Source organism: Pteropus medius, unplaced genomic scaffold (genome assembly GCF_902729225.1).
Source record: "Pteropus medius unplaced genomic scaffold, Ma_sr-lr_union100, whole genome shotgun sequence".
NCBI lineage: Eukaryota > Metazoa > Chordata > Mammalia > Chiroptera > Pteropodidae > Pteropus > Pteropus medius.
The window spans coordinates 8080869-8107709 of NW_024340696.1; the positions used below are offsets into that span (position 1 = coordinate 8080869).

The 26841-nt window shown below is 41.2% G+C and overlaps 1 protein-coding gene and 1 pseudogene across 4 annotated transcripts in view; both read right to left on the reverse strand.

Annotated features, from left to right (window-relative positions):
• Window positions 1-4854: 4854 nt before the first annotated feature.
• MPPED2 (metallophosphoesterase domain containing 2) overlaps window positions 4855-26841 on the reverse strand; it is a 158117-nt gene continuing 136130 nt past the window's right edge. For 3 of the 4 annotated variants that reach the window (XM_039866298.1, XM_039866307.1, XM_039866313.1), the window contains exons 5-7: window positions 12083-12198; window positions 8859-8972; window positions 4855-6218 (exon numbers count right to left, since the gene is read on the reverse strand). In XM_039866298.1, the coding sequence (XP_039722232.1) occupies window positions 6100-6218; window positions 8859-8972; window positions 12083-12198 (349 nt within the window). In that variant the 3' untranslated portion in view covers window positions 4855-6099. Of the gene's footprint in view, window positions 6219-6876; window positions 6933-8858; window positions 8973-12082; window positions 12199-26841 lie in introns of all 4 variants that reach the window. The other variant, XM_039866320.1, reaches the window with a different exon arrangement.
• Window positions 20929-21047, reverse strand: LOC120610902 (uncharacterized; annotated as a pseudogene).

The following is a 26841-nucleotide window of genomic DNA, read 5'->3' on the forward strand; positions in this document are numbered from 1 at the left end:
ACAATATCTTGTTTTCTTCACCAAGTTATACAGATCTTTCTTGGCAAAATCTGGGTCTTCCAAATGAAGCTTACTAGTTTAGAACTGGGCTTATAGTGTTAAGCAAATATTTGTTGATTTCATCTGTGATTAGTTTCTCCTTTTTCAAATACCTGGCTATCTCTGCCGAACAATGATTAACTCATTAAGAAAGCATTTCTTGGGACCTAGATGCTGGGAACGCAGAGACAGAAGACCTGGTCATTGACCTCAGCTCACACAGATAAGCAACAATCAGAAAGTGGTGCAGGTAGAAGTATGGGGGGCGGTGCCCTAAGGCAGCACCAAAGGTGAATGTTCTGGGTATGGGTAGGCAGATTCAGAGAAGGGTTCGAGGAAGTACGACTCCTTTTAAGATTAAGTTGTTGTTAACTAAGCATTATCGCAGGTGTATATGAGGGCACATTGGTAAGCCTAAGCATGGAGAATTAGGGTTCCAAATCACTTGCTATCTCAGGAGTTTCTACTGAAAAGCTCAACCTATTGCCAAGGTCATCTACTAAGGTCATGGCAGAAATGGGCTATGAAATCACAGGCCTTTCTTTCTCTTGGTAAGCAGGCTCTGAGAGCATTCGGATGCACCTCATGGTAACTGTGGCTTCATAAAAATCAAAGCTGATTGATGGGAGCAGGCTCTCTGCCTTCGTGTGTTTAGTCTACTCGTGCTTTTAGTACCACTGTGGCTGTGCTTCTTAATGGAGATGCATTTCTCACTCTCACCATTATCCAGATATAGATGTTCTCGGATATAAAAGGCCATTTACCTCAAGATCTTTGTCTTGTAAGGCATCCCTAATTCAGGAAGGAAACAAGAAGGAGTCGAGAAGAACCCACCACAAATGTTTTGTCAGGTAGTTCAAACAGAGAGAGAGAGACAGGAATTTAAAGAGCTCAATTTGTGTTTGGCTTGGGTTTGCAACTCTATTACCCAGACTCAGTCTAGTTCAAGGAATTCACTTTCTCTTGTGGAGGGCTCTAACATAAATAAACTACATGTTTCTTTTTGCCATTTTCTCCCCTTTAAAAAATTATGAATTTACAGCATAATAAAATCTTCTACTTATTATAATAGCTCACTGGGCCCAGGACCCTACTGATATTATCGTATCAACTCTGACAAATCCATTGTGAGGTGGGAACTATCCCTATTATACAGGTGTGGGGTCTGAAGCTGAGAGAAAGCAGCACATCCAAAACTTCCCAACAATAAATGGGATTTGAAAACAAATATGCTTGATTCCAAAGTCGGGGGCTCATATTGACACCCAATGTCTTCCAGACTGGACGTACATGTATGTTAAAACACATGACGAAGAGCTGTCAAAGTTCGGAGGTAGATAAAGCAGAGACCACACATCTATCTCTCCTTTAAGAGGAGGAACTGGGTGCCCATCAGAGTTGTTGTACATGGTTGAAGGGAAAGAAAGTGAACATTCGTGGGAATACTCGGAGGAGGTCAGGTTTTGAGGTTTCTCTCAAAAAATTTGGTTTAATAATAATAATAAGCCAAAAATAAGTGGCTTGTTTTCGGCTACAAAATCATAGTATGTCTGGGCAAACTGAGCTTTCCATCCAGTTATTCCTGAATGTCAAACTGAAAAAGCAGTTCATGCTCAAAACTTAAGAGTCCAAATGCCAACGTGGGACTGTCTCTTTGATCTGCTGTGTGACCATGGTGGTGACAATGACCCTCTCTGCACTTCTCATGAGCTGCAGAAGCTGACTTTACATGGGCACCAAGAAAGAAGGAGGCTTCTCAGAGAGGCTTTTGAATCGGTATGGTTTTCTCTTCCATGGGAAGGCAGGATAGGAACAGAAAGGGAGAGATGACATCTTAAAAAAGAAGGGAAAGCAGCCCTAAACTTTTGAAAGTGCCATACTACAGAGTGAGCACACATGCAGTAATCCTGCTACTGCTGGAGAAAAAACGTTTTGCATTAAGACGCTGACATCCAGAGATGAGCCTGAAGCCTTCTGTGAAATCACCCATTAAGACCAAGAGAAGTAAAGACCGTCCACTCCTGGAACCCTCAACCCCTACAACAGCCCCCTGCCCCAAGCTCGGCAGTGTTTCCGAATGTCTCGGCTCATAGTCAAATTCTCAAAACAAAGTAGACCTTAAATCACTTGGGTTTAATAATTAAACAAAAAAGACCTTAAAACTTGTTGGAAAGTGAGACTAGGGCATGGAAAGATACTGGTAAACCAAAATAATATGTGAATGTCAACTCTGTTGAAGCAGAAGCAGCATTTCCTTGCTGGATGAGGGGGGCATTACTTTCCGGTCACGGCAAGTGTTTTATCTGCAATTGACAAATCCCAAATCCTCCAAGCTTCTGTTTCTCCCTCCTTAAGACCTAGGTCACAGTATTTATTTACGTAAGTGATGGAGATGAAGGCAGGCTTAATGCTGGCCACCTGTCAGAATAACAGTGACCTGCCTCTTAAGGGGATTTCAGCGATGGCCACCCTCCCCTACATCTTTATAAAACAAAAGGAGCTTGAGAGAAAATGTAAAGAAAAAAAATTCACCAATTAAGCTTAAAGGAGATGGTGAAGTGGAAGGTAAAGACTCCAAGGATGGAGAGATGCTGAGACCCAAGGGTGCCATTTAAAACAACATCAGCGAGGACAGACTCCTTCCAATGCTGAGATTAGAGGGAGTTTGCAAAATATGATCCCCAAACTGAAAAGTCAGACTCTCTTATCTGCCTCTTGCAAATGCCTGTGGGGTTTTTCATATTTTTATGAAGAAAGGTTACAGTTTCCAAGGAATACAAATAAACACTTTTTTTTTTTCCCCGACACAATGCCATTGTGCTCTCGAGGGTGAGGAGTCAAGAAACAGGTCCCTCCTGGAGAATCTCAAGGCAGCATGAGGCAATCTATTTAACAAACACACGTGCACCAGTGGCTGGATGCCATGCAGTGATCTCTAAATATTAACTCATATAACAACTTATGACAACTTTATCATCACCTCTATTTTACAGAGATGGTGAGTACCCAGCCCAAAGCAGCTGTGCTAGTTCAAGGTGGAGCCAGGATTAGCCTGCACACTGGCTCTAGGCTCTGTGCTTTTATCCACCGTGCTGTGCTGTGCAGCAAGCAGAGAGCAGGTGGTCTGATGTGATGTCATAAAGCCACGCTGCAGGGTGCTCCAGCAGCTCCTGCATGAGAGACAGGAAATATCCCCAGGTCCTCATCAGTTTTATATCAGCTCTTATCTGCTGCAGAGACAGGGTGATTAAAAGGGCATGAGTTATGGAGTCGGATAGACCTGGTTTTGAACCTTTCATTATCTTATTCAACTTCTGGAACCTTAGTTACCCATTTATAAAGTGGGGCTTATATAATAACCTCTTTCAGCATTTTGTGAGGATTAGAAACAAAATATGAGACCTGCTCAGAATAGTGCCTGGTGATGGAAAGATAGAAAGTGCCCATTCTGTAAGAGCTATTTCAAATGCTTCCTTGTAATAAGGCCCAGTGGAGAGAGCGTCAGGCCTTTGGAGAGTCATCCTGGCCCCTCTGGAGGCAATTCATGCAAATAAAGTTGTGAACGTGGACCAGCTGAAGGATGCGCTGTCCATGAGCCAGTCTGCCCTGTAGGTTCTGCAGACTGGGCTGCTTCCCACCCCTACACAATAGAAAGCAATTTAGTAAGTGCTAAGCTTAACTAGTTTGTGTCCACATGTACTTCCAAGGGCTATACACACACACTTTTCATCATGATAAGCCACTTGTCTCTGGAAACCTGCTTTTCCAGAAGTCTGAGCCCAGCTCCTTGAACAGTAACTAGATGGAGTTTTCATTCAGTCTATCTCTCACTCCAGTTCCCTAGGAATGGGCCCGAAGTCGACAGCCTCTTCTGCTGATGTAGCAGGTCAGAGGGGGGTTGTTAACTTCTCACAGGATGTCTTAGCTGCTCTTGTCATGGACCACCTGTGGCTGGGAAGCTGGAGCATCTGCTCTGCAAACTCAGACAAAGTGTCTACCACATGCTCTGGGTGGCAGCTGAGACACTTAATAAATATTAACAACTACGATGGCAATGACCCAAGATGATTACATACAAGTCTGAGCTAGAATTCTGGCCTAGAACAATCTTTCTATTCTGCTGGTACTGAAATCAAGAATTCTCTTCTGGAATTACAGCAAAGAATCTACAATGGGTAGGAAGGAAGGAAGATGTGTATAAATATGGTCCAACCAGCACTGGAATATAGACTCTTGGGATGAACTGCAGATTCAAGATCATGCTGTTTTTCTTCAATGGCTCTTCCGGAGAAATTAAAACAGACAGAACATAGTTTTCCCCATCCCACTGCCTTCTGCCTCCTGCCTCCTGGCTGCTCCAGCACTTCAGTGGTGCACATCATTAGAAAAAACAGTGAGGGAAAGATAACTGCGCCTGGGGACAAATGAGACTGTGTAGTGGTGACTCTATTACTCACTGGTCCACCTTCCCACTGGCACACACACATCTACACTAGAGCCTCCAGCCTCCACTGCACGGTCACTCTGTTCCGATAGAAATGACAATGGCCAAAGATGAAATCTTTACCCTCTGAAATCTATGGCAAGATAAATGACAGCATGATGGAAACAAAAGAGTACACTGAGTGCCTTATCGATGTACCTGCCAGCCTGAGAACAGGGGGTAATAAAATTTTATTGAAAATTAGAAAACAAAAGTCACTTATTCTAAGTCTTCTGAAACGGAGTACTGATGTTTCATATGAATAATGTCCCCCTCCTTTCCCGGGGCTGAATCACTGTCCTCTCACCAGCCAACCCTCGAAACAGCACAAATTTAAAAATCTTGCAATTTTATTTGCATATAAAGGCCGCTAGATATAGAATATCACAATAAATTTAAAGAAACAACTGCTTTCCTAAATTTCATTAACAAGATAACATAAAATAGAATAAAGCTCAACAGCATTTACAATGGGAAAACAGAAATGACTATTAGCGACAATATTTTGTGCTAGCGAAGATTGCATCGACACACAGTGCAAAATGGGGCGGGGGGAGGAAGTGAGAAGACAATTCAGGGTATTTAAATATAAAGGACAACTAAGCCTTATTTTAGTTAGCTTCCATTGCATCCATTTAAGTCTATACACGCCTGTAACTGTACCTAGATTTATCTCAAGCTCTTTAAGACCTTGAGTTCTGAGAAAATGTGTCACCTCCTTTGGACGTCCGATGTCCTGCTATACAGCATCCCTTTGCAGTTGAACTGTCCTTGGCAATATTAAACTCCTAACTTAGTCATAATACACAAAAAATATTTATATATATAAACCCATTTTGAAAAGGAGTCTGCACACTCCTTTTTTTACTGCATGAAATACTTGCTCTTGACAGATTCCATTTCCATATTTTTAAAGCTAAAATAATTTAAAAGGAACAAACAAACGATGAGAGCTCGTATAACCACAATATGGATCTCACTAGCTAAGCCATCCTTTAAACGAAGGTTGTTTTCTTCCCTTGACAGAACTTTCTTTATAGTGAGAGTGTGAAGGGAAGTCTTTTTCCACGCCTACTTTTATCGAAAAGATTACCATAAATCCGGGCCACATCTGCGAAAAAGAAGCATTATCAAAACAACGACAACACAACATCAAAAAATAAAATAGTTCAAACAAAACTCTTAAACAATTGTGCAAATCTGGGTGGTTTTTAAAACACTGCCTACCTGTTTCTTTCTTTCTTCTTTCAGCTTAAAGCATATTAAAATAAGACTTTTATCACCTTTTATAAAGAAAGCTTGGCTGTCCTTTGGCGAACACTGACAATTTACAATGGCGTGGCCTTTGAGAAAACAGAAGTCATTTTACAAATTCACAATGCACCTCTGATTTCAAATGGATTCCCCATTAAAAAAAAAAATAAAGAAGCACAACCTCTAGCATCTTTTGTGTTTCAGCAATTTACAAAAAGAACTCACAGGATTTGGAAATAAATGAGTAAGAGAGTGTAAGTTTATAATTAGAAAAATGGCAGTTTGTAGACCTTCCCTCACATTCCAATTGGGCATTTAGAGCTTCAGGAACCCTGTGGGTTTGGAAGGTCAAATATAATTGGAGGATTGGTCGGTTGAAAGCTGACTGTACACGTTGAGGCATTGATGTACGTTGTATAACCGTCGGTCATAATGCCGTAACCTGTGGGGAGAGAGTGTCAAGCTTACTGTAATATATACAAATAACAGTGGCTCAATGCAATACTGTCAGGCAAGGAAAACAAAACAAAACAAAACAAAACAAAAGCCTTGTCGGTGGGTAGTGAGATGAAGTTCAGTGGAGACTCCCCAGTTATAACAGCTTTCAGAAGCTGCCTCCCGATTTTCTCTCTTTAAAGGGAGAATTCTCTGCTTCAAAGACAAGGGACTCTTTTTTCTTTATTTAAACACTAGATTTGTCAGGAAAAGGCTGTCATGTCTTTACTAGTGAGACTATAAAATTTTTTTCCCCTTTTTAAAATATGATTTTCATTTCAAAGCCCCTGTGTTAACTATTGAATTCTAGGGCACAGAATGAGTAACATAAGAAACTCTTTGGGGATGCACACAGCCAAACTCCCAGTAAATTTTGGGACGGGTGAAGAAGGAAAGAGTATTGCACTGGGAATTGGGAGTGGATGCTCACTCAGCTTCCTTAACTATGAAATAATATCTAAACTGCCTCGATGAAAATTAACAAGTGATCTTATCTTGAATTGTGTGGCTTTGATGCAGAATTCCATTTCATTCAAGAGTCAAGTAATCAAACGTCCAAGTGATTTGGAGAAACCTCACCATAGGACACTGCCTCCTAAGCTTACCTGGATACTGGATCAAGCAAAAATACTTCCCATATGCAGTATAACTCTCTTGTGACCTATTGGAAGAAAGCTAAGAAAGTTTCTCTGGGTCTTTGGTATGTATGATCCTTTTATAAATTTTAATACATTGAAATTTTCAGCATGTTTGTAAATTTGCACATTTCCCTGGATACCTTATAGTTTCCTTACAGCCTCTGCAATTGAGTTTATAATTCTATGCTGGCGTCAGGTTCACATGGCATAGAAAAAATATGCCTGTGAAAAAAATAAAATTACCAGGACTTATAGAAATAACTGATAAGATTTTTTTTTTCTCCTTTCCATTTACTAAAATTTCTCCAAGTAAGCCTGTGGAGAGCTTAATGAGGGTCAATGGAAAAATCTCTTAAGAAAAGAAAAGAGGCATTTAAAATGTGCACTGTTTAGTTCTGGGGTCATAAAGTCTTGTTATCTCTCTCCATCAGGAGGCTGGTATTTGCCCTCTCTCTGCCCTCTTCAGCTGTCTTAAGCGAATACAATCGAGACAAGTTTATTTGAATATGATCTCCTCCCTTTTAAGCAAGTTTATTATTTTGAGACTTCAGTGGAATTCCCCAATTGTCTGGCTAGTTTAAAGCTAATTAATGATTAAAAAAAAAAAAAAGGATGAAATATAAACCCAGAGATATGCCGCAGGAATTCAAACCTGATAACTGCCCCTTAAACTGTGGTTTGGACATGAGTTCCCCCCATCCCCAAATCCTGTATCATGCCTTAGAGAAAGGTGCCCACCTTTTCAGGGACTCCAACTCAAGGTCAAGGCAAGATGACATCCACTCTCGGGGAGCTTCGCCCCGGCTTTCTACCCATCCGCTCAGCTGGTCCTGCACTTGGAGCAAGCTCACTTTCTCTGGCCTGAGTAGGATGATTTTCAACATGCTCTTTATTACCCACCTAACTAGGAAGCCACTAGACTTGTAGGCTTTGAAAGCAAACTTTGTCGTTGTTTTTTTTTGCCATCATCAGGTACATAGGCCTAAACAGCTCAACTGCAGATTCATAAATAACTTCAGAGAACAGCTATTCGCAGGAGCTGGAGAGAATATGGTGGCTGCCTACATAAACGTACCCACTGCACACAAATGTCTGGAACTGGGAGAGTCTTGCAAGGCCAGAAAACTGAAGAGGGCTCTGGGTCTGTCCAGAGGCCAAGTTACCCCTGGTTTGCAAATGGGAGGACATACAAAACATAGTGCCCTGAAGGTTCCTGGGAGACATTCTGGTTCTATGAACTCGATCCCAGCTGACTTTGAAAGGCAGAAAATGGCAACTGGACCAGTCATCATTCAAGGGAGATTTAATTATTCTGTTTAACCTCAGCCGGAGCTAACAGTTTTGATGATTTCTGAGAAGTCTGAAATGATTTTCTGAGGTTAGTAAGAAAATGTCTACCTGCAAATGTGCGGGTCCCTGCCACTTCTGGTATATATCTTTCACTGCATATCCAAAGTTATTTTTTCAAGAATGTCTTGTCTTCCTGGGTCTGTGTACATGCCCAACGAAACACAATATTTACAAGTAAGAGAAGGCCAGAGAAGTTATTTAGTCTAACATCCAGGCCATTTCTTCTCTCTTGAAGAGAAAATTTGTTCTTTATTACTTCAGGGCTGTTCTGCAGCAATGGTTATCAAACATTCCTCATCAGGGCCCTGAGATTGCAGAAGTTGCCTGGGGAGAAGTGCTGCGTTTTCTGTAAGGTGGGCCAGACCTGGTTCCGACTCCCTAGTCTGCTTAAAAGAGAGCCGCTCCATGTAAAATATGCATCAGCTTTACATGCAGGTGCTTCTCCCAACATTTTAACTGATGAAAGAAGTCCACTGGTAAAAAAGGGTTTGAAAATCACAGATTCAGTTATTGCCATTATAGCTAAGGTCCCCACTGTGGAATGAGATCATGGATAATGATGACACAACATGTCACGAGCCCCTTTCTTCTGGTCTTACCTTCATGAATTCCACCAAATACATGGAGCTTGGGCCGGACTCGTCTCTGGACTGTATTTAAAAGCTCTACGCAGCCCACTCTTTGAAGCTCCTTTGGAACCCAGTCTCGAAAACCTAAGGGCAAAATGCAATCAATACTCTTAATTTTCTTTCTTCAGGTAAGGTTTCATTTAGACTTTCAGGAAGCCATAACTCACAGAAGGTTTATTACATTATCTGTAATCTTAGCTTCTCCATTAAACCTTACAATGGCTTTTAAGGAACTTTTCACTCGTCACTTTGTCTTCTTTAGGTTCCTGAAAAAAATTTTTTTTGGTTTCCATTTTTTTTCTTCCTGTTAATTAACATTTTTTTTTTTTTTTCTGTAAGGGATTTGATTTATTCAGCTACAGGTTTCAAATCTTCTTCATGGGCCCAGTGACATTTATTCCCAGCAGTCCCATAATATCTCTTTCTCTCTCAATTCGGTTACTTTCTTTTTTAAAAAATTATATCTTTCTTATAATAAAAGATAGATGATATAAAGATATAAACCTTCAGAGAAGGTTTAGGAGGGGCTGTCTGCAAACTGGCCACAAGATACCTTGCTTGCTTTGGCTATATCAACTCTTAACCTTCAGTGGTTCTTGCTGACCAAAGCTTGGGGACACCAAGTTCCCCCTCCCGTCTCCTCTCTAGCGACAAGCAATGGTGGCGACCTCATGGTGGCATGCAGCAAGCCGGGGCTAATTGACTACCTTTATGTAAAAGCCACTTAGTTCTACACTTAATGCAGAAAATCCATAAAAACTGACATCAATTATAGCAAAAGTCAGCTCTCTGAATGATTATGGTCTGAAATGAAATCCATACACCTCAGCAGGATGAGGTATAAAGAAGGCAGGTGGGACGAAAGGCTAAATCATAACCAGTGGGAATCCATTCCATAGCTCCATTAGGTGAGCTCTACTATTTAGAAATGATCAGGCAGCAAAGGACAGACAAGTTTATTCCACTTTGGCGAAACTGTAGAAATGAAGATTTAGCATCTTTGTAAAGACATATTACCTGGGGTGTGGGAGGGACGTGGCCAGAGAGTCAGATGAAAATGGGGGCCCTAAAAAATCCAACCAGGGTTTTTAAAATTTTGTTAATTAGAGGGGAAAAAAGTCCTTCATTCACAGTGGGTGGCATATTCCTTCATGGATGTGCTTTTCTCCAAGGGGTAAAATATCTCATTCCATATACAATCAGCTGAGAAAGCATCTTGCCCATACCATATGATAAAGTCTCATGGTGTGATGGCTTCCCTTCCCAGCAGGAGAAAATTCAAGGCTGATCTCCATCCCCACCCCGACCTCCTAATCCAGCATCTTCATAAGAATCCTAATAACTGTACTGATTCAGGTTCAGTTTTACTTTACGAAAACTTTGCCTGACCTTTTATTTTGGAACTCGTTGATGTAGATCTCATTCTGCGCTATGCACAGCCACTCTCTGGACTACTCCGTCTTTACTACAAAGAGAGAGATGATAGCCTCCCTAGTAAAAGTTCCTGGGATGTCTGAATTCTTTGGAGGCTAGAATTCTGACTTACTATTTCTGCCACTTGCTTTTATACTCAAATTAATGACTTGATGAAGTCTGTATATCAACCAATCTGTCCAAAGTTGTATTCCAAATAATACTTCAGGCATGTAAATGTTTCTACGCAGTGGACACCCAAGTCCCTGACAGTAAACATGACTGTACCCGACCAGGCTGGTGAGGGAAAGCATCGAGTTGCCTGGGATGCCAACTCTGGAGGCTCTCACTGGGTAACTCTGCTGATCAGAATATTTAGCTAGCAATTTAAGGACCAGTCTCTAATGATTGAAAACTAGGGAAATTAATTATGACTTGATAGAAATTGTTGATAAGTTATCATCTTTTAAAACATCAGATAGGGTGGTGTGGGGTAGGGAAAAAAGCATGAGGGTGGTGATTCTGGAGCATTGAAAAAGTCAGGAAGTGCCGGTCTTTTGTGAATGTATGCAATTTCCCTGTCTGCAACAGAATGGGCTCTTCTTCCCTTTCTCTCTCTTCGCATTAAAATGTGTCACCATGGCGCATGCCCGGGTCCTCCCTTCTGCCGTATGTGAAACACAGACCACTTCCCTCTTGAGGGCAAGAAGGTGGCACTTAGTCTCTTGGAGGGGAAAAAAACTACAAAGATTAAATTCACATTAGGGGATGCGTGTTAGACAGGAGGAAAGTGACATGGATAACTACCCCAAACCACAGAAAAAAAATTGTGAAAACCATCTATTTTTGTATTAAGTGTTTTCCCCCCTCTCCAAATCAAGAGGCTCAAGAAAACTTTTCTGTACTTTAAAAAATTTGTTAATAGGGTAGATTTTTTTTTTTTTTTACCACAACGTAAAAAAGAGAGAGAAAGAAAACTCCTACTAAAAGTGAAACATTTGAACTTCCTGACCACACCTTAGTTTGATAAGGGAGTGCCCTGGCATAATAGATACTGAATAGATGGGGGATCAAGGTGGTAGTCATGTTTAGAAAATGTTCTGTGGCCAAGCCAAATCGCTAAAAAGCTCATGAATAATTAGAAGATAATTATATAAGTCAAATAATCATTTGACCCATAATCTGGGTAACTAAAAGTAGCTCTGAAGCATACTGGCAATCTAAAATTGGATGCAAACTCTCAATGTATCTACAGGATAAGTATCTTTAAGTAACATTCAATATAAGTCCTTATTTAACATCTTAGGAGAAAAAAAGGATTCTTTTCTCACATAATCAGTACAAATATTAAACTTTAAAGATCTCCCAGGTTCCACTACTATATGGTAAAGGAAAATGAGCTCCTTTGAACAAGTTTCCATCATTTCACTGCCATGCAAAAGCCCCGTGATTGGGACTTCCATTCCCTACCACGCCCCTTACTCCAGAGTGATTCAGTTCTTAAAATAAATTATCAAACCCAAAAGACTGTGATGTTCCATACTCATTTGATTTTCCCTGACTTGACTAAATCAAAAAAATTAATTTTAAGAACACCTGTAAGCCCAGCAGAACTGCTGAGTTTAATTATCATACTGGGTTTCTTTAAAGACAATGACACTTTTCTTTTTGTATTCTTCTTTTGTTTAAAGAAAAATTATTAAGTTCCTGAAGCATTTATTTATTATGCTTGGGTGGAAAGGCATCTCGTATGACAAAAGGACAACCTTCGCTTCACTTACCTAGAGGAGGTCCGTGCGTCATGAGAATGTCGATGCCCTCAGGGATGAGGTTCCACTTGTCCAGCAGAGACTGACCTCTGGGTAGGTTAAAGCCCCATCCATTAAACCACGGGGTCCTTTGGGGGAGATAATGCACATGGTATCAGGCCAGCGGAGCCTCGTTTCTGCTCTGCAATCTTTCTCTCGCGCACATTCCCCCACGGTTTGCATTGCTCTCTTTTCTCTTTTTGATGGTTGGCCCTGGCAGCAGGATGCTTTTTTGTTGACTGCTTCAAAACCAATTCATTTGAAAGCAAGTGTGGAGCCTGTGAATTGTTCAACTAGAAAGGGGCACAGGAGCCTTTGCGGTGAAGACTTTCCCAGCAGACTTCTATCAAAATCTTAACAATGCTTTGTCTTCTCCCAAATCTCAGTGCTTCCTAAGATGCCCAGCCCGGATCCAAAGCATTTCCCACCCTTCCTGCAGTGCCTCAGAGCTCAGAAATTCTCAGTACTCCTCCTTCCTCCCCATCACCGTGGAACTACTTGACCAGAAAGATTCTTACTAAAGTCCTTAGAGAAAAGGACAGGTGTTCTGAAGGCAGAACCTTCTGCACGGGGAGAGTACCCTGGATGGAGAAGGCGGAAAAAAATACAGGGGCTCTGACAAGTGAGAAGGGACATAGTGAACAAAAAGCCAATAGGGAAGATTTCTGGAGACATCCCCAGTCACTGTGGAATCCATTCTCCTGATAGTAAATGTAAACATTCCACCTTCTCAGGAAATTCTGCTCCACGAACGAGGTTCTGAGAGCAATGCTATGGGGTTTTTGTTCATTCAAGAAGCATTTCTAATTAGTGCTGAAAATGTCTCTGCCATTTATAATAACAATAGAATGATCAATTTTTCTCTACAAATACTACAGGCTACATCATATCAGAACAAAGAAGTCCCCTGTTATCCTATTCTCGAATATCCAGCCATCACCATTGGGTTTTGAAACTGATGCTTTTGTTCTGTAGGAAAATTCTAACTTGCTATGGCATACATGTAAATGACAAGTTGGTCAATTTTCCGTTTTAGCCCAACTTTCCGCTTCATTTGAAGCTGCCCCTTCCATGCCTACTGAGAGAGATTACCCTGTGTACAAGCTCACCTGGTTAGTCACAGCTAATCAAACAGGGTACATTCTTCTATAAAGGCAATAAATGGGCCAGACTAATCAGATTCTCTCAAGACTCTGAACTCTGAGACACTGACCCAGCATTCATTGGATGATAGACATGTAAAGTAAAGGCCAGAGGTAAAAGGATGACAGCTGAAAGCCATGTGAAAATCCACATCACAGGTGAGAACCTCAGTTCCCTGAGGTGTGAGGGAGAAAGTTCCAAACCTAAGAGACTACGTAGCCCCAGCTAGAAAAAGAGAAACCAAGTAAGTATCTGACTTGGTTCTTAACCACTTTCCAAGTCTCTAAGTCACCCTCAGGAAGTTTATTTGTGATAACAACAGTAACATAATAACAACAATAATAATAATTAAAGCTATTATTTATTGTCTGTTTATGTCAAAGTACTATTCTAAGCACTTTACTTGTATTAACACACTTAACCTCACAACACGCTCATTAGGTGGGTGCTATTATCAACCCCATTTTGCAGGTGAAGAAACTGAGGCACAGAGAAGTCAAGTAAATGCAACCAATAAATTGGATATAGACCTAAGCAGTCTGGTTCTAAAACTCATGCAATTCTTCTTACAAACTACCTGAATTAACTTACAACTTGCACGCCCTGGGTGAGCCCCCTTCTGTACTCTTTTTTAAGTTGGAGTGTCTTGTTGCTTGAAGCCAAATGAGCTCTGAACTGGAATACTATATCATTTGCATGGTCCTAAAATCCAGCGATAAGATGGCACAAAGGACAGCAATAAGATGGAGTGGACACTGGTGGTTTTTGCTTACTCAGCTCTCTCCATCCCTTTATTTTGGTTAATGGCAACCCTTCCCTCCCCAACTCAGCACGTGTGCTCTGGGGTAAGGCTCATCTCTGCTCTAGAAATGAAGTATGTATTGCCTCTCCCTGGACAGCGATTGGTCTGAGGGTGTACATATGACCCGATTAGGCCAATAAGAGTCATCTTCAGGATTTTGCTGGTACAACCTAAAAAAATGAAACCGTAATTTCCTTTCTGGGATCTCGAGTCATAAGAACTACGGAAACCTGAAATTGCTTGAGAGTCACCTTAGCCACCACGCAGACAACCTGGATTCGGAAGTCGAACCACCACAAAGAAAGCCAAGCCAAGAGACAGAGTGCCTCAGGGACCCTGTAGGACATGGGGATCTAGCTGTGCCTGAGGCCAGTCATATTTTCCTTCTAAGTACATATACCAGAAAAATCCTTTTCTTTTTATTAGCTTGAGTTAGATCTTGCTTCTTGCAACTGAAAGAATCCTAATGTATACAATTATTGCATTTAGGGTAGAAATGTGCCCCCCCCCCAAGATGTTTATAATTCTTGGAACCTATAAATATATTACCTTACATAGCAAAGGGGAATTAAGGTTGACATGAAGTCAGGAGCTAATCAGCTAGGGAGATGATCCTGGGTTACATAGGTGAGCCCAATGGAACCACAAGGTTCCCCGAAAGTGGAGGAGGGAAAGAGAAGAGGAGATTGGAGTAACGCAGCGTAAGAAGGACTCAACCTCCTATTGCTGGCTTTGAAGGTGAAGGAAGAAGACAAGCCAAAGAATGTGGGTAGCCTCCAGAAGCTGTAAAAGATAAGAAAGGAAAAGGAATTCTCCCACGAAGCCACCAGAAAGGAATGCTGCCCTGCTGGACTTTAGCCTAGTGAGACCCATGTCAGACAATAAGGTAATAAATATGTGTTGTTTTAAGCCACTGAGTTTGTGGTGATTTGTTACAACGGCAATAGATAACTAATACTGTACCCAAACTGCTGGATCTGGCTATAAAATGCAGGGACTGTGAGTGGCACTGGCCTCACTTGAGATACAACACAGCCTTTCCACAGCCATACTGTCTTACATCAGCTAGATGTAATGCTTTTGGTTTTCTTATCCTAGTCTGCCAGGGAGGTACCAGGCATGACAGGCATGAGGATAATGCCGGGTAGACCCTTTCTGAGCTCTATCTAGTCAGTCTCACTCACTCTTGTCTTCTAGGCCTCCCTGCCTTCAGACTGTCAAACATTTTCATTAGAGTCTAAAATAGACCTTTTTCCAGTTTGAGATGCCCACCCTCCCCCTTCGGTTTACAATGACCCTTTTCTAAGATTTGTCTTAAAAAAAAAAAAAGCAAGTTCATAGCCCAATGAAAACTCAGTGAGCATTTTGGCATGAGAGAGAGAAAAATAAGCAAAAACATCTGTTTTCCTAGATTTTAAAAACAAGCTTCTGGGCCTATGGTTCCTGACCGAATGGCAAATAAAGAAGGGTTGGAAAGAGTCCCAAGCACACCCAAGTAGTAGGCACAATGAGGGGCTCTCATTTTGCTGCCAGGCTCTGTCTGCGTGCAGTCAGCCTCTGAACCCCAAGGACACCCCAGGGACTTCCAGAGTCAATGAAACAGGACTTATGTTTTTCAGGCTTTCCAGTTTTCCCTTGAAGAATTTTCTCTTAGAAATCCACAGCCCTATTCCCCCAGGAAATGCTCAGTTTTATACGTGCTCTATGAAAGATTAAGACAAGCTCATGTTCTATAGATACCCCGAATTTCATTTGGTTAATGTTAAGCTTGTGACAAAATCCAGAAGTTTCCAAATTAAGGGTAAACTTTAAAAATGCCTGGCTTTTATTTTGGCTCAAGCCTGCATGTGTCTGAGGGCGACAGAGAGGTTAAGTTATAGGGAAAGGAACATTTATCAAGCCCTTGATATGCTTTACATAGGGGTTTTGTTATTCAATTTAATTTCTCACAGCAATTCTTGAGCTAGGTATTAGCAGCTCTATGCTTAGATTTTAAAAAAGCTGAAGATCAGTGATATCAGTAACTTGTTAATGTTCCCAGGACTGGTAAGCCTGGATCTGAACCCAGGTCTGCTTGCTCCAAAGCTTATGTTTTTTCCTTGCTTGATGCTGAACTAAACCCTTCTAGCTCAATTTCAGTTTTGGCTTTCACATATATAAGGTCAAAACAGGGCTGCTCCATTCAGTCTCCTGGGCTGTATGAGCACTGCACAGCTCCGGAGGGTTCCGTGGCACTGTGTGATTGAAGTGGCCCTTAGTAAAAATGGACTTGACAATATTGTTATGGATTTTCTGGGATGTTTTTTGTAGTGCCTCTACATCCTCTGAATAAGGCCTTTCCCACCAGACAGTGACTAGGCAATGGGAAAAACAGCCCAGTGATGGGTTCCAGAATTATCCCAGCCTGACATAACAAATGAGGTATACAGAAGTTGGGAGACCCATGTGCTAATTCTCATTCTGGCATCAATTCACTAACTCACATGGACCTTAAATAAAAGAAAAACCTTCAGTGGGCCAGTTTCCTCATCTGAGAAATGAATGAGTGGGTGGATTTGATTACTGGATTTCAGAATTGTTCTTTAGGTTGCAGAAGCCCCATACCCAAAGTAGGTGCATGCAGGGGTGCTCTTGCCAGGGGACTAGGAAGAAGGGGCTCTGGACCTACTTGCTCACTCAGCCCCTTTTCCTTTCTGACCTACACCTCTGAGCACAGCTGGCAAAACCTGGCACTTGATTTTACTATGACGTAGAAATCCTAACATTCTAGAATTTCGTGCAGACTATCACTGTTCTGAATAAATGCTGTGAATTGCTTTTAATGAATTATCAAAACTGCCTGTGAGGAACGGAGGAAAAACTGCATGGAGCAGAGACAGCATGTGTCGGCATCAATGAAAAATGCTTTACCTAGTTGAGTTTCAACCTGAAACTTGAAACTCCAGCAGCGAGCCCATCAGGGGTTCCCTGAAAAATATGTGCACAGTCAACCTCCAGAGCCCCACAATCGGTTTTGTTCTGTAGCAATGGGGAGCCAAGGGGAAAAGGAGGAGAGAGGAATCCAAGGGAACAATGTCTGTTGCCTCAGCCAAGGACTTCATAATTAGCTGTGACTAACAAATACCACATGGGAACTAACTTGTAAGAAAATGTCCCACAAAGCACCCTATTGCCTGTGGGCCAATTGGAGCCCATAACCCGTCCCCTCATAGAGAGGGATTAAAAAACCCTGAGAGGAAGGGGAGCATTTCAGCTGCCTGAAGCCACTGGACAGAAGACTCAGATAGATGGAAGCTCGGGGTGCTTTCAAGGTGCCCTTCCCGTTGCTCTCAGAATTAGAGGCACTTGGCCTCTCCGGGCTACAAGTCCAGGAGCAGGCGCTAAGGGAGTTAACAGAGGCAGAACTTGTTTCAAACAATGTCAATACAAAACAGGTTTGCTATATGGAAACAGGTTGAGATGAAATCACAGCAAAGGTCATCTGTGTTTGCAGTACACAGTGCTGCGGGATGGGCAGAAGGGAGCTACCGGACCACAAATCTGAGACTAGGACAGGTGAATGGCTGTTTACTCCCCTACCAACTTCAGGCGGGGAATGGGCATGCCCCAGGAAAGTATGATTTGGAAATGAGAAGCTGGTGCTTGTTCATTTCAGATGGGCTGCTCAGGTTCACAGCTCTGGTGTTGGTCAGTGCCAACAAATTCATGGACAGATGGGTCCTGGGCAGGCTTTATCACAAAGACTTGGGATTCCTCCTAATCCAGTCTCTTAGGTGCCTCCTGCAGAGGGCAGGGTTTGGAAGCTCCTGATGGGGGGCTGAAATTCTGCCTGGAAGCTGTGAAAGGGAAAATGTAAGGGCTCACCTAACACCCAGACATAGGGCCTGATGTGTTAGCCATGCCACTTAGAGCTATGAGAACCTGGAATTTCTGTAAAAGTTAGCCATTCTTGTTTTAGATTCTTGTTTTACAAGCAGTGGGTATGAGCATGGATCATGAAATTAAACAGACCCACGTTCAAGTCAGAGAAACTACTTACTAGCTTCTCCTCGGTCTTCTCATCTTTCAAACAGAAACAGAATATCTGCCTATGTGGACAAAGTGAGATAATTTATGTAAAACTTTTGGCAGAGTACTGCCATGAAGCCTTAACATGCAGCTTTTAATTTATATATGATATATATTAATACATGTGTATGTATTCACGTACACACATACACACACACAGTTGCTCACATTACTTTTCTTCTCTAGAATTTCCCAAGCTACAGCTCATCAAATCATAGACCTTCCAGCTCCAGACTTTTGAAAAAAGTCCCCAATGAACAGGCAAGCATTACTAGATGGCTAGATAGAGCTTGATTTCCTCCGGCTGATTACTTATTAAAAGACACTTCCTCAGTTCACTTTTGTGTGGAAGTTTTTCAAAAAGGCTCACTCGCTCACTGACTCACTCAGTCTTGCATAGACAATCCCGTGGAATGTGAGAGCACAGGGCAAAACAGTTAGTCAAGGCTGCTTAGCCGGCTAGTACAGGTGGTTAGAGTTTGACAGGATTTTAAATTGGGGAAGTTTAAAAAAGGTTACTTTGGGTCCTCGGAATATTTATAATAGGGGGCTCAGAGAGGTTCACTGGAGGAACTGACAAACTACTTATTAATGACATCACTGCTGCCTGGCACCTCCATTAAGCAGAACTCAGAATCTCGGAGCCGATTTTCACATACACTGTCTTTCCTAAATGGTGGCGCTTCAGAATTGCAACTTTCTCCAGGCCTGGCACTCCTAGCTGCCATCGGCCCATCTCTGACTACACATCACACCAGGTCCAAGAGAAGCTAATTTAACCACTGCTGGTTAAAATCACACCGCACTTCACAGCGCCTTTCACATGCCATGAAGCTGTCACGATAATTCTTGCTCTCTAGCTCACCTGACAGCTCAGCCCTCCCTTGACTGCAAAGCTTCCCATCGTCAGTTAGAAATAGCGGTTTCCCTGGCACCAGATGTGTCATCCTGAATATCCAGATGAAAGGCAGATACCTGCCCTGCTCCCTTCCTTACCTCCTTTTCTCTTCTTAGCTCTCGAGTTTGTTTAAGAAGCCAGCCATCTCTTCCCAAGTCCCTCCACTTGGCAGCCTGGAAGGTACTCTTCCACGCAATTAAAAAGATGTCTTGCATTAGCCCAGGGAGGAACTTCACACCTTGTGCAGCAAAGAGACACACAAACCAACTGACACCACTAGGAGAGGGAGGGACAACTTCACCTCAGGCCAAGATTTACACCCCAGCTGCCTGGGAAGCCTGCCTGGCCCAAACCACGGGAGGCTCAGCTGCCACCGAAGGGCAGTGCCGGCTTCTCTCGTACCAGCTGTCCAGTCCTCTCTCCTCGCTATGACTTTGTAACTTGTTCTTTCCTTACGAGGGCCTTGGGATGAAAAGAGATACTGTTTTGATAAAGGGCAGGCCTGGGTGAATAATGTGGTCTGTATGCCATAGATGGGACAGGAACAAATCACACCTGAGGTGGTCACCTGAGGCCCATGAGCTATGAACAGGGGCTTCGTAAACCAAGGCAGCACACGCTACAGTCTTTATAAACATGCCAATGGAGTCCTCTTTTTGTAACCAATAAGGAACAAGTGTCAGAATTAAGCCTCTGTTATCCATTTTTCTTTCCCCTGCTGGAAAGGAGATGGTGTAAGCAGAGTTTGCTTTAGGAACCAAGGAAAAAAATCACTATGACCTGTTTTTGAACTTGGTGTGCTCTGAATTATTAAAAATAACAGTGTCTACCAGGCTCTCCCAAGCATACCTGCTTTTAATCTTATAAACAAGTTCATAGCAGGAAGAGGAAGATTTTCAATCCATTTCCTTCCCACAGGGATGTGAGGGAAGCTATGCCCATCCATCATGCAAAGAGCCTGACGGGGCAGAGAAAAGACCATGGCAGGCCGTCTGTCTGGGTGGGCAGGTGAAGCGATTAGGGACATGCCTCGGTGCTTCCAGAAGCGGCTTTTTGTTTTGTGGCTGAGGAAGTCAGAGGAGCAGTACCAGGGTGCTCTGACTCGAGGATGGGCCCTGAGCTGAGCAGCCCCCAATGAGACCTGCATGGATATCTAATCTCTGGCAGAGAGAATTCCTCAAAGAGGGACATTGCAGGACTCATCATCTGGGTTTGACAGAAAAAAAGAGGCTCAACAGATGGAGAGAAGCAGAAAGAGAAAAGCAGCATTCGCCTTTCCCCCCCAGTTTTTGGCAATCGTTTTTTATTACTGGAAAATACGTATAACATAAAAATTTAACATTCTAACCATTTTAAGTATATAATTCAGTGGTATTCAATGTTGTGCAACCATCACCACTATCCATTTCCAGAACTTTCTCACTATCCTTAATAGAAGCTCTGTACCCATTAAACAATAGCCCCCCATCACCCTCTCCTCCCAGCCCCTGGAAACCACCATTCTACTTTCTGTCTCTATCAACATGACTATGTTAGTTATTTCATATAACTAGAATCATAATATTTGTTCTTTTCTGTCTGGCTTATTTTGCTTAGCATAATGCATTCAAAGTTCATCCATGTTGTAGCATGTGTCAGAAATTTATTCCTTTTTATGAATGAATAATAGTCTGCTGCATGGGTATACAGCATTCATTTTTTCATCTAAGGTTTCTGAAAGTCTAGGATATGCCAGGTACTAAGCTTGGCCATAGGGAGACATGGATGATAAGTCTGCGTCCCTTTCTTTTTCTTTTTCATTTTTTTAAATATTTTTATGTTTTAGGCGAGGCAACCTTTGGTTGACCTCGCAGACTGCAAGGACCTTGTCAGCTTACAATCTCTAATTTTTTTATTTTTTATTTTTTACGCCTACAGGACCTGGTCTTCCTAGGTGGTCTCCCATCCAAGTACTAACCAGGCCTGACCCTGCTTAGCTTCCGAAATCAGACGGGATCAGGCACGTTCAGGGTGGCATGGCCGTTGACTTGCATCCTTTTTTTCATGAAGTGCTAGTTACTGGGTTGAAAGCCCAGTGAGGATGAGCTCAGTAGGGCACTTCTGGAGCATTTACTCATTCAACAGACAACCTGGATGCCTGTTATGAGCCAGATTCCGGTAAGACAGGTGCTGAGAATACAAAAGTGAACTCAGTTCCCAGGATAAACCCACAGCTCGCCGTTTCACAGGTAGAGTTGCTCTGGACAGAAGTCTTTAAACTCTAGCTTTCCCTTCTAAGTAATCCAATTTCAAAGGAACTTGGGGAACATCAGAATGATCTGAAAATTAATCCAGCAATTCCAAATATTGATCGCCCACCATGCCAGGAGGTGATAAATGGCATATTTGGCAGGACTTTTGTGGGGAGGTCTCTCATTTTCTCTTGCACACACCTTAATAAGGCTCTTCAGTTAAAACCAGGACCACAAAACACAAATCCATATGCTACTGGAGACAGAGCCTGCAAGGGCAGCACGTGTCACATGCCTGGCTGCTTCCAAAGCACAGGACAAACAGGACAGCGGAGGAGGTGGGAGGACTGCCAAGTACCCGGGCAACTGGGCAGAGAGCACCTGAACCTCCCTCACTCCTTTTCCTACCCCACCCCACAGACATGTCACAAAAACTTAGCAGGTAGAGAGTGTTTTTCTAAGCTAGATTTCTCAAAAGAGTAAGAAAAAGAGAAAAGATGGGTTCAGGCTTAGCTAGGTTTTATCTTGTTACGCAGTGAATTCTTAAAAATTGGTGTTACCGAACAGGGATAAACTGATGAAATCTCTGTCCCCAAATGGAGGATAATATATATCATTTTATTATTTTTAGTTTAGAATGTGTCTGTGTGAGTGTGTCATACATTTACATTGCTAATGCTGGTTTCTTTTTATACTATTTCATATTCTAGGGTACTGGGCAGACAGATATAGCTGGGGAGCATTGTGCTGTTAGAAAGTCTGCCACCTAAAAAATAGATTCAAAGAGAATAAGCAATAAGTGGACAATAAAATACCATGCAGCCATTCATTAAATATAACGAGGAAGACTGGAAGCTCAAAAACTTCAGTCTGGTTCTCCACTGTGTCCCTAGCACCTGGCACAGAGCAGACACTTAAGTATCTGTCAACTGAAATTGTGTTAAGAATGAATGTTGATGAAGAGTTTGTAACTTCAAGAGAAAATGTCTATTCCTTGATGGTCAATGGAAAAGCAAAGTATTAACTTGAATTTCAGTATGAATTCAAGTATGTAAAAAATGCTTAGAAAAAAGAAACAGACCAATATGCCGAATGAATGGTTATCTCGGGCTGGGAGGAGGATTAAGGTGATTTTTTCCCCCTTCTTTCTATTTGTCTATTATTTTCTATTTTTTCTATACTGACTTGATATCATTTAGGAAGAAAAAACTATTCGGTTTAAAAATCTCCCTACAGCCAAATGCGAGTGTGGAGGGAGAATTCATTATCTATTTAGACTCTACTCTTTGACTGTAAAGCAGTTTCCTCCAGGGGGTGAAGAAACTGGTGGATTTGGGGGGTGTTTGCTCAGGTAAATGATTTATGGCTTGCTTTTTTTCTCTCTCCTCCCCACTGCCATTCGTGGGAACAGAACGTCCATCTTCAGCATCAGAGGTCTTGTATTCGTTCAAGTAATTTGATACACATTTACTGAGTACCTGCTGTGTGTCAGGCACCACTCTCTTGGTGGTGGTTCATCTTTCGTTTTACTGAGGAATTTTAGTTTAAATGTAGCTAACATTACATAACTGCATAGTACTTCTTACAAATCATTCCCGCATTTATTAGTTCACAATAACCCTGAGCGATGGGCAAGGTATTAATTTTAGAGAAAATGGTATACAGAAATCAGAATTTTAATAACTCGTCCAAAGTCACTTACGGCTGAGGTGGCATAAACATATTTTGTAGTCTGATGATTACATACATAAGGTTAAAAATTAGATATGACTGGGTTCGAATTCTGACTGCTTTTCACTTAGCAATGTGACCTTGGGCGAGTTCTTCTGTCTGATCTTGGATTTCCCATCTGAAAATGGAGATAATCCAACAACACAGATTTATTGTGAAGATTAAATGTGATACTATATGTAATGCATTTAGCAGAGTGTTTGCCTTGTATTAAGAATTAAATGTCCGCTCTCATAGTGATCATCTTTATGAATGTTAACATAATTATAAAAATAATATCACCAACCCTTGGTTTTATTTCTTAATTTATCTTCTTTGTACCCCCACAGAGCGTAACTTCTCTCTGATTTAGAATGTAGATACCAAAGAATCTAGTGGATCTATCTCAAAGCAACAAATGATGACATTCAGATACAGGTGGACCAGTTTTGGGCAATGGGACAGCACACCTTGGAATTAGAAGGCATGGGTTCCAGTACTGGCTCTTCCAATTTATTTGCTACATAACCTTGAGCAAGTAACCTCTCTGATCTCCTGCTTCCTTAACTGTGTAATGAGGATAAAAATTCCTGTGAAATTTGCAAGGTCATCTAACAAATGCCCATATAAACGAGTTGCAACTAACGGGAAAGTGCCTTCTGATAAAGTATCTTCTTAATTCCCATATCACTGGCTGTCCATGTTGCCTGTTTGTACTGTTTGAAAAGCTCAGAGGAACTGGCATACGTGACAAGTAGGTCAGATGTAAGTTAAAGTGCTGGCCCCATTTATCTACCATTTTGGCTCTAAACAACTAGTTTCAGTCCAGACCGATTTAGTAAAGTGAGAAAATTATGACTGCAAACTGGCAGTACACATCATCAGAGGAATGAGTGAAAAGCTTAAGCTGCCCCTCAATTCAGAGGTTAAAGCGAGCAGACAGACCCTGGTGTCTCCCTCACTGTGTGCCAGCCGACCATATATTATTAATTGGGCTCAGCAAACATCACTGAGCACCTTCCACTGCAGGGCTCTGGCAAGGCCTCCAGGGAGATCTAAATACAATGAGAGACCATCCCAACCTGCCATCTGGTTGGGATAACGAGATAGTCACAAGCAAAACTGTTCTCTCCTCTCTCTGCCCATTAAAATTCTACGGAGCCCTCAAGGCTCGACTCATATTTTCCCCAAGTAGCTTTCCCTGATGCCTTCGGCACTTTAATCGTCATTTGTGAAATTTATCATACGCTGCATTATTATTGGCCTCTGTGCATGTGTGAGTTTGAACTTATTTCTCACCTCATTCCAACATGCATTAAGCAAAAGTTGTGTTATGAATATGTCTCTCTTCCTCCAATGGATTGTGAGCCCTGTCCTATTCATATTGGGGTCTCCAAGATCTAATACAGTGCCTGATGTATAACAGATGTCAAGAAAATATTGATAATAATGAAAAAGGCAAGAGAGTTTACAATAAATGTCCAAGGGAGTGATCCAGATAATATGTGGAAATGGAGATTAGGATGGGGCAAGAAAGATTAAGATTTGGGTTTTTAAACAACAAAAAACATTTAAACATTTAAATATACTGGATTATAATGTAGCCCTTTGCTGCCAAATATAATAGCCACTATGTGGCTACTGAGCACTCTAAAATGTGGCTAGTGTGAATTGAGATGTACTGTAAATGTGAAACACACACATTACCGTGAATACTGCATACAAAACAATGTAAAAATATCTTAATTTTTACATTCATTCTATGTTTAAATGATAATATTTTTGAGATAGTGAGTTAAATAAAATATATTATTAAAATAATTTTACTTTCTTCCCCACTTTTTACATGAGGCTACCAGAAAATTTAAAATTACATATGTGGTTCATGTTATATTTATACTGGACAATGCTATCACAGACTGCATAACCATTAGTACTATGATTCAGGAATCCCTGTTTAGGGATTATCCTAAATTATTTTATCCTAATAAAATAATCCAAAAGCAAGGAAAAAATGCTATGCACAAAGTTATTCATTACAGTGTTATTTATAAGAGCAAAATATTAGAAACAAATATATCCTAAACTCTGCATAAAAATAAGAATGGTTAAAAAATTACCATGATTATAATATTCAACGATAAGTATATTATGCAAGCAAGCACTAATTATGAAGACAAGGTAGCAACACAGAAAATTCTTAAGACATAATATTGCTTGAAAAAGCCCACACCACAGTGTCCGAATCTACGTGTAATCTGCATGTAGGCATGTCCTTTCATTCACTCATCATATATCTGCTGAATGACTACTACATACCAGGTTCTGTATCAAGAGAAGATCAGAAATGAAAGGGGCTGTGGAAACATCCAGAAAAAACGGACAATCATGTGTACAAATGGCAATATATATATACTAGGTGAGATACCCATCTGAAAGAGGTCTCACCTAACTTTTCCTGGGATGAGCAATGACTGGAAACAAATGTGAAGAAAAACAAGATAGCTACTCTCTCGGTCAGGGGTGGTTTCTGAGATTACGAAGCTTTCTTGGATTTTTGTCATAAAAAGGCAGAGTGGTAATCAGCACCTGACTCCACAGTGAGCCTCCGGCACTGAGCAGCTGTACACTGGTGACTCAAGGAGGAACTGAGTCGCCCTTGTAACAGTGAGACTCTGGAGTCAGACCTGTGTCTGAACCGGTGCTAACACCCCCTCTGCTGCACCTCTCTGAGTCTCAGTTTGCCCATCTGTAAAATGGAGACAATTCTAGTATCTACTTCATCTGTATACTGTTGAAAGTTAAACAAAATAATCCATGTAAAGTTCTTAGCAGGGTGTTTTGCACATAATAAGCTCTAAATAAATGTTGATTTTATTATTATCATTATTATTATTATAAAGATTAGCAGAATAGCACCATATAATTGATCAGGATGACAAAGTAGAAGGGTGGAAACTGCCTGCTCTTTATACTACATTCTAGTTGTACTGGGTCACTTATCTGTAGTTTCTAGAATCATTTATAGCCATTGAATTTATTCAGCCAAAGTTTCTTCTTCATTTTTTTAATGCCTTAAAGAATGATGAAATTATAAATGTTTTATATAATGTGATAGTGAAGTAATTTGACCAGAGAATTATTTAGGTCTGCCGTCTCTCACTCAGCAGCATGACTCTTACAAAAGCCAGACTGTACTCTCATTTCAAATTTCACTTCCTCCCCCCACCAGCATGTTACTCATTCAGTCCCAATCTACTCAGAATATTAAACACGATTTATCAATCTCCAGGTGATCTCCCCTTAGTTAAAACAAAACCGGGTCAATCGTTTTATTGTTTCTTAAAGAGATGCAGATGAATTCAAGATATCTTGAAAGAGAAACATTTCATTTTTCTGATAGTCCTGCTCTTTCTCCAATAAGAGACTAAACAAGTTTGCATGAAAACAGACTCTTTGTTTTATAAATAGAACATTGTTCAAGGTTTTCTAGAGGTGTCTGTTAAAAATAAAGAGGGTTACAGTTTACTTCTTTACAGCTTTCAAAATAAAACAAAAAAGCCCGAGCTTAACTAAATGTGTTATATTTCTACTTTGAAAGGTATCTTTCTTTATGTGAGCCAGCCCTGATTTCTTGAAATGAAATTCCCCAGAAATTAGATTTCCTATGTTTATACAAAGTGTGCTTAGTAATGACACCACAGTGGTTTTTATTTTTTTACATCATAGTGTTTTATTTTTTTTAAATGCATGCCTCGGAATGAATACTACTGACTGTTATACTTCCATCCTATCAAGTCCTCACACAATTCCTCTTTGAATATTGCTTACTCTGAGGAGTATGATAACCATCTCGATGTATAAGTCCTAAGTTATCTGC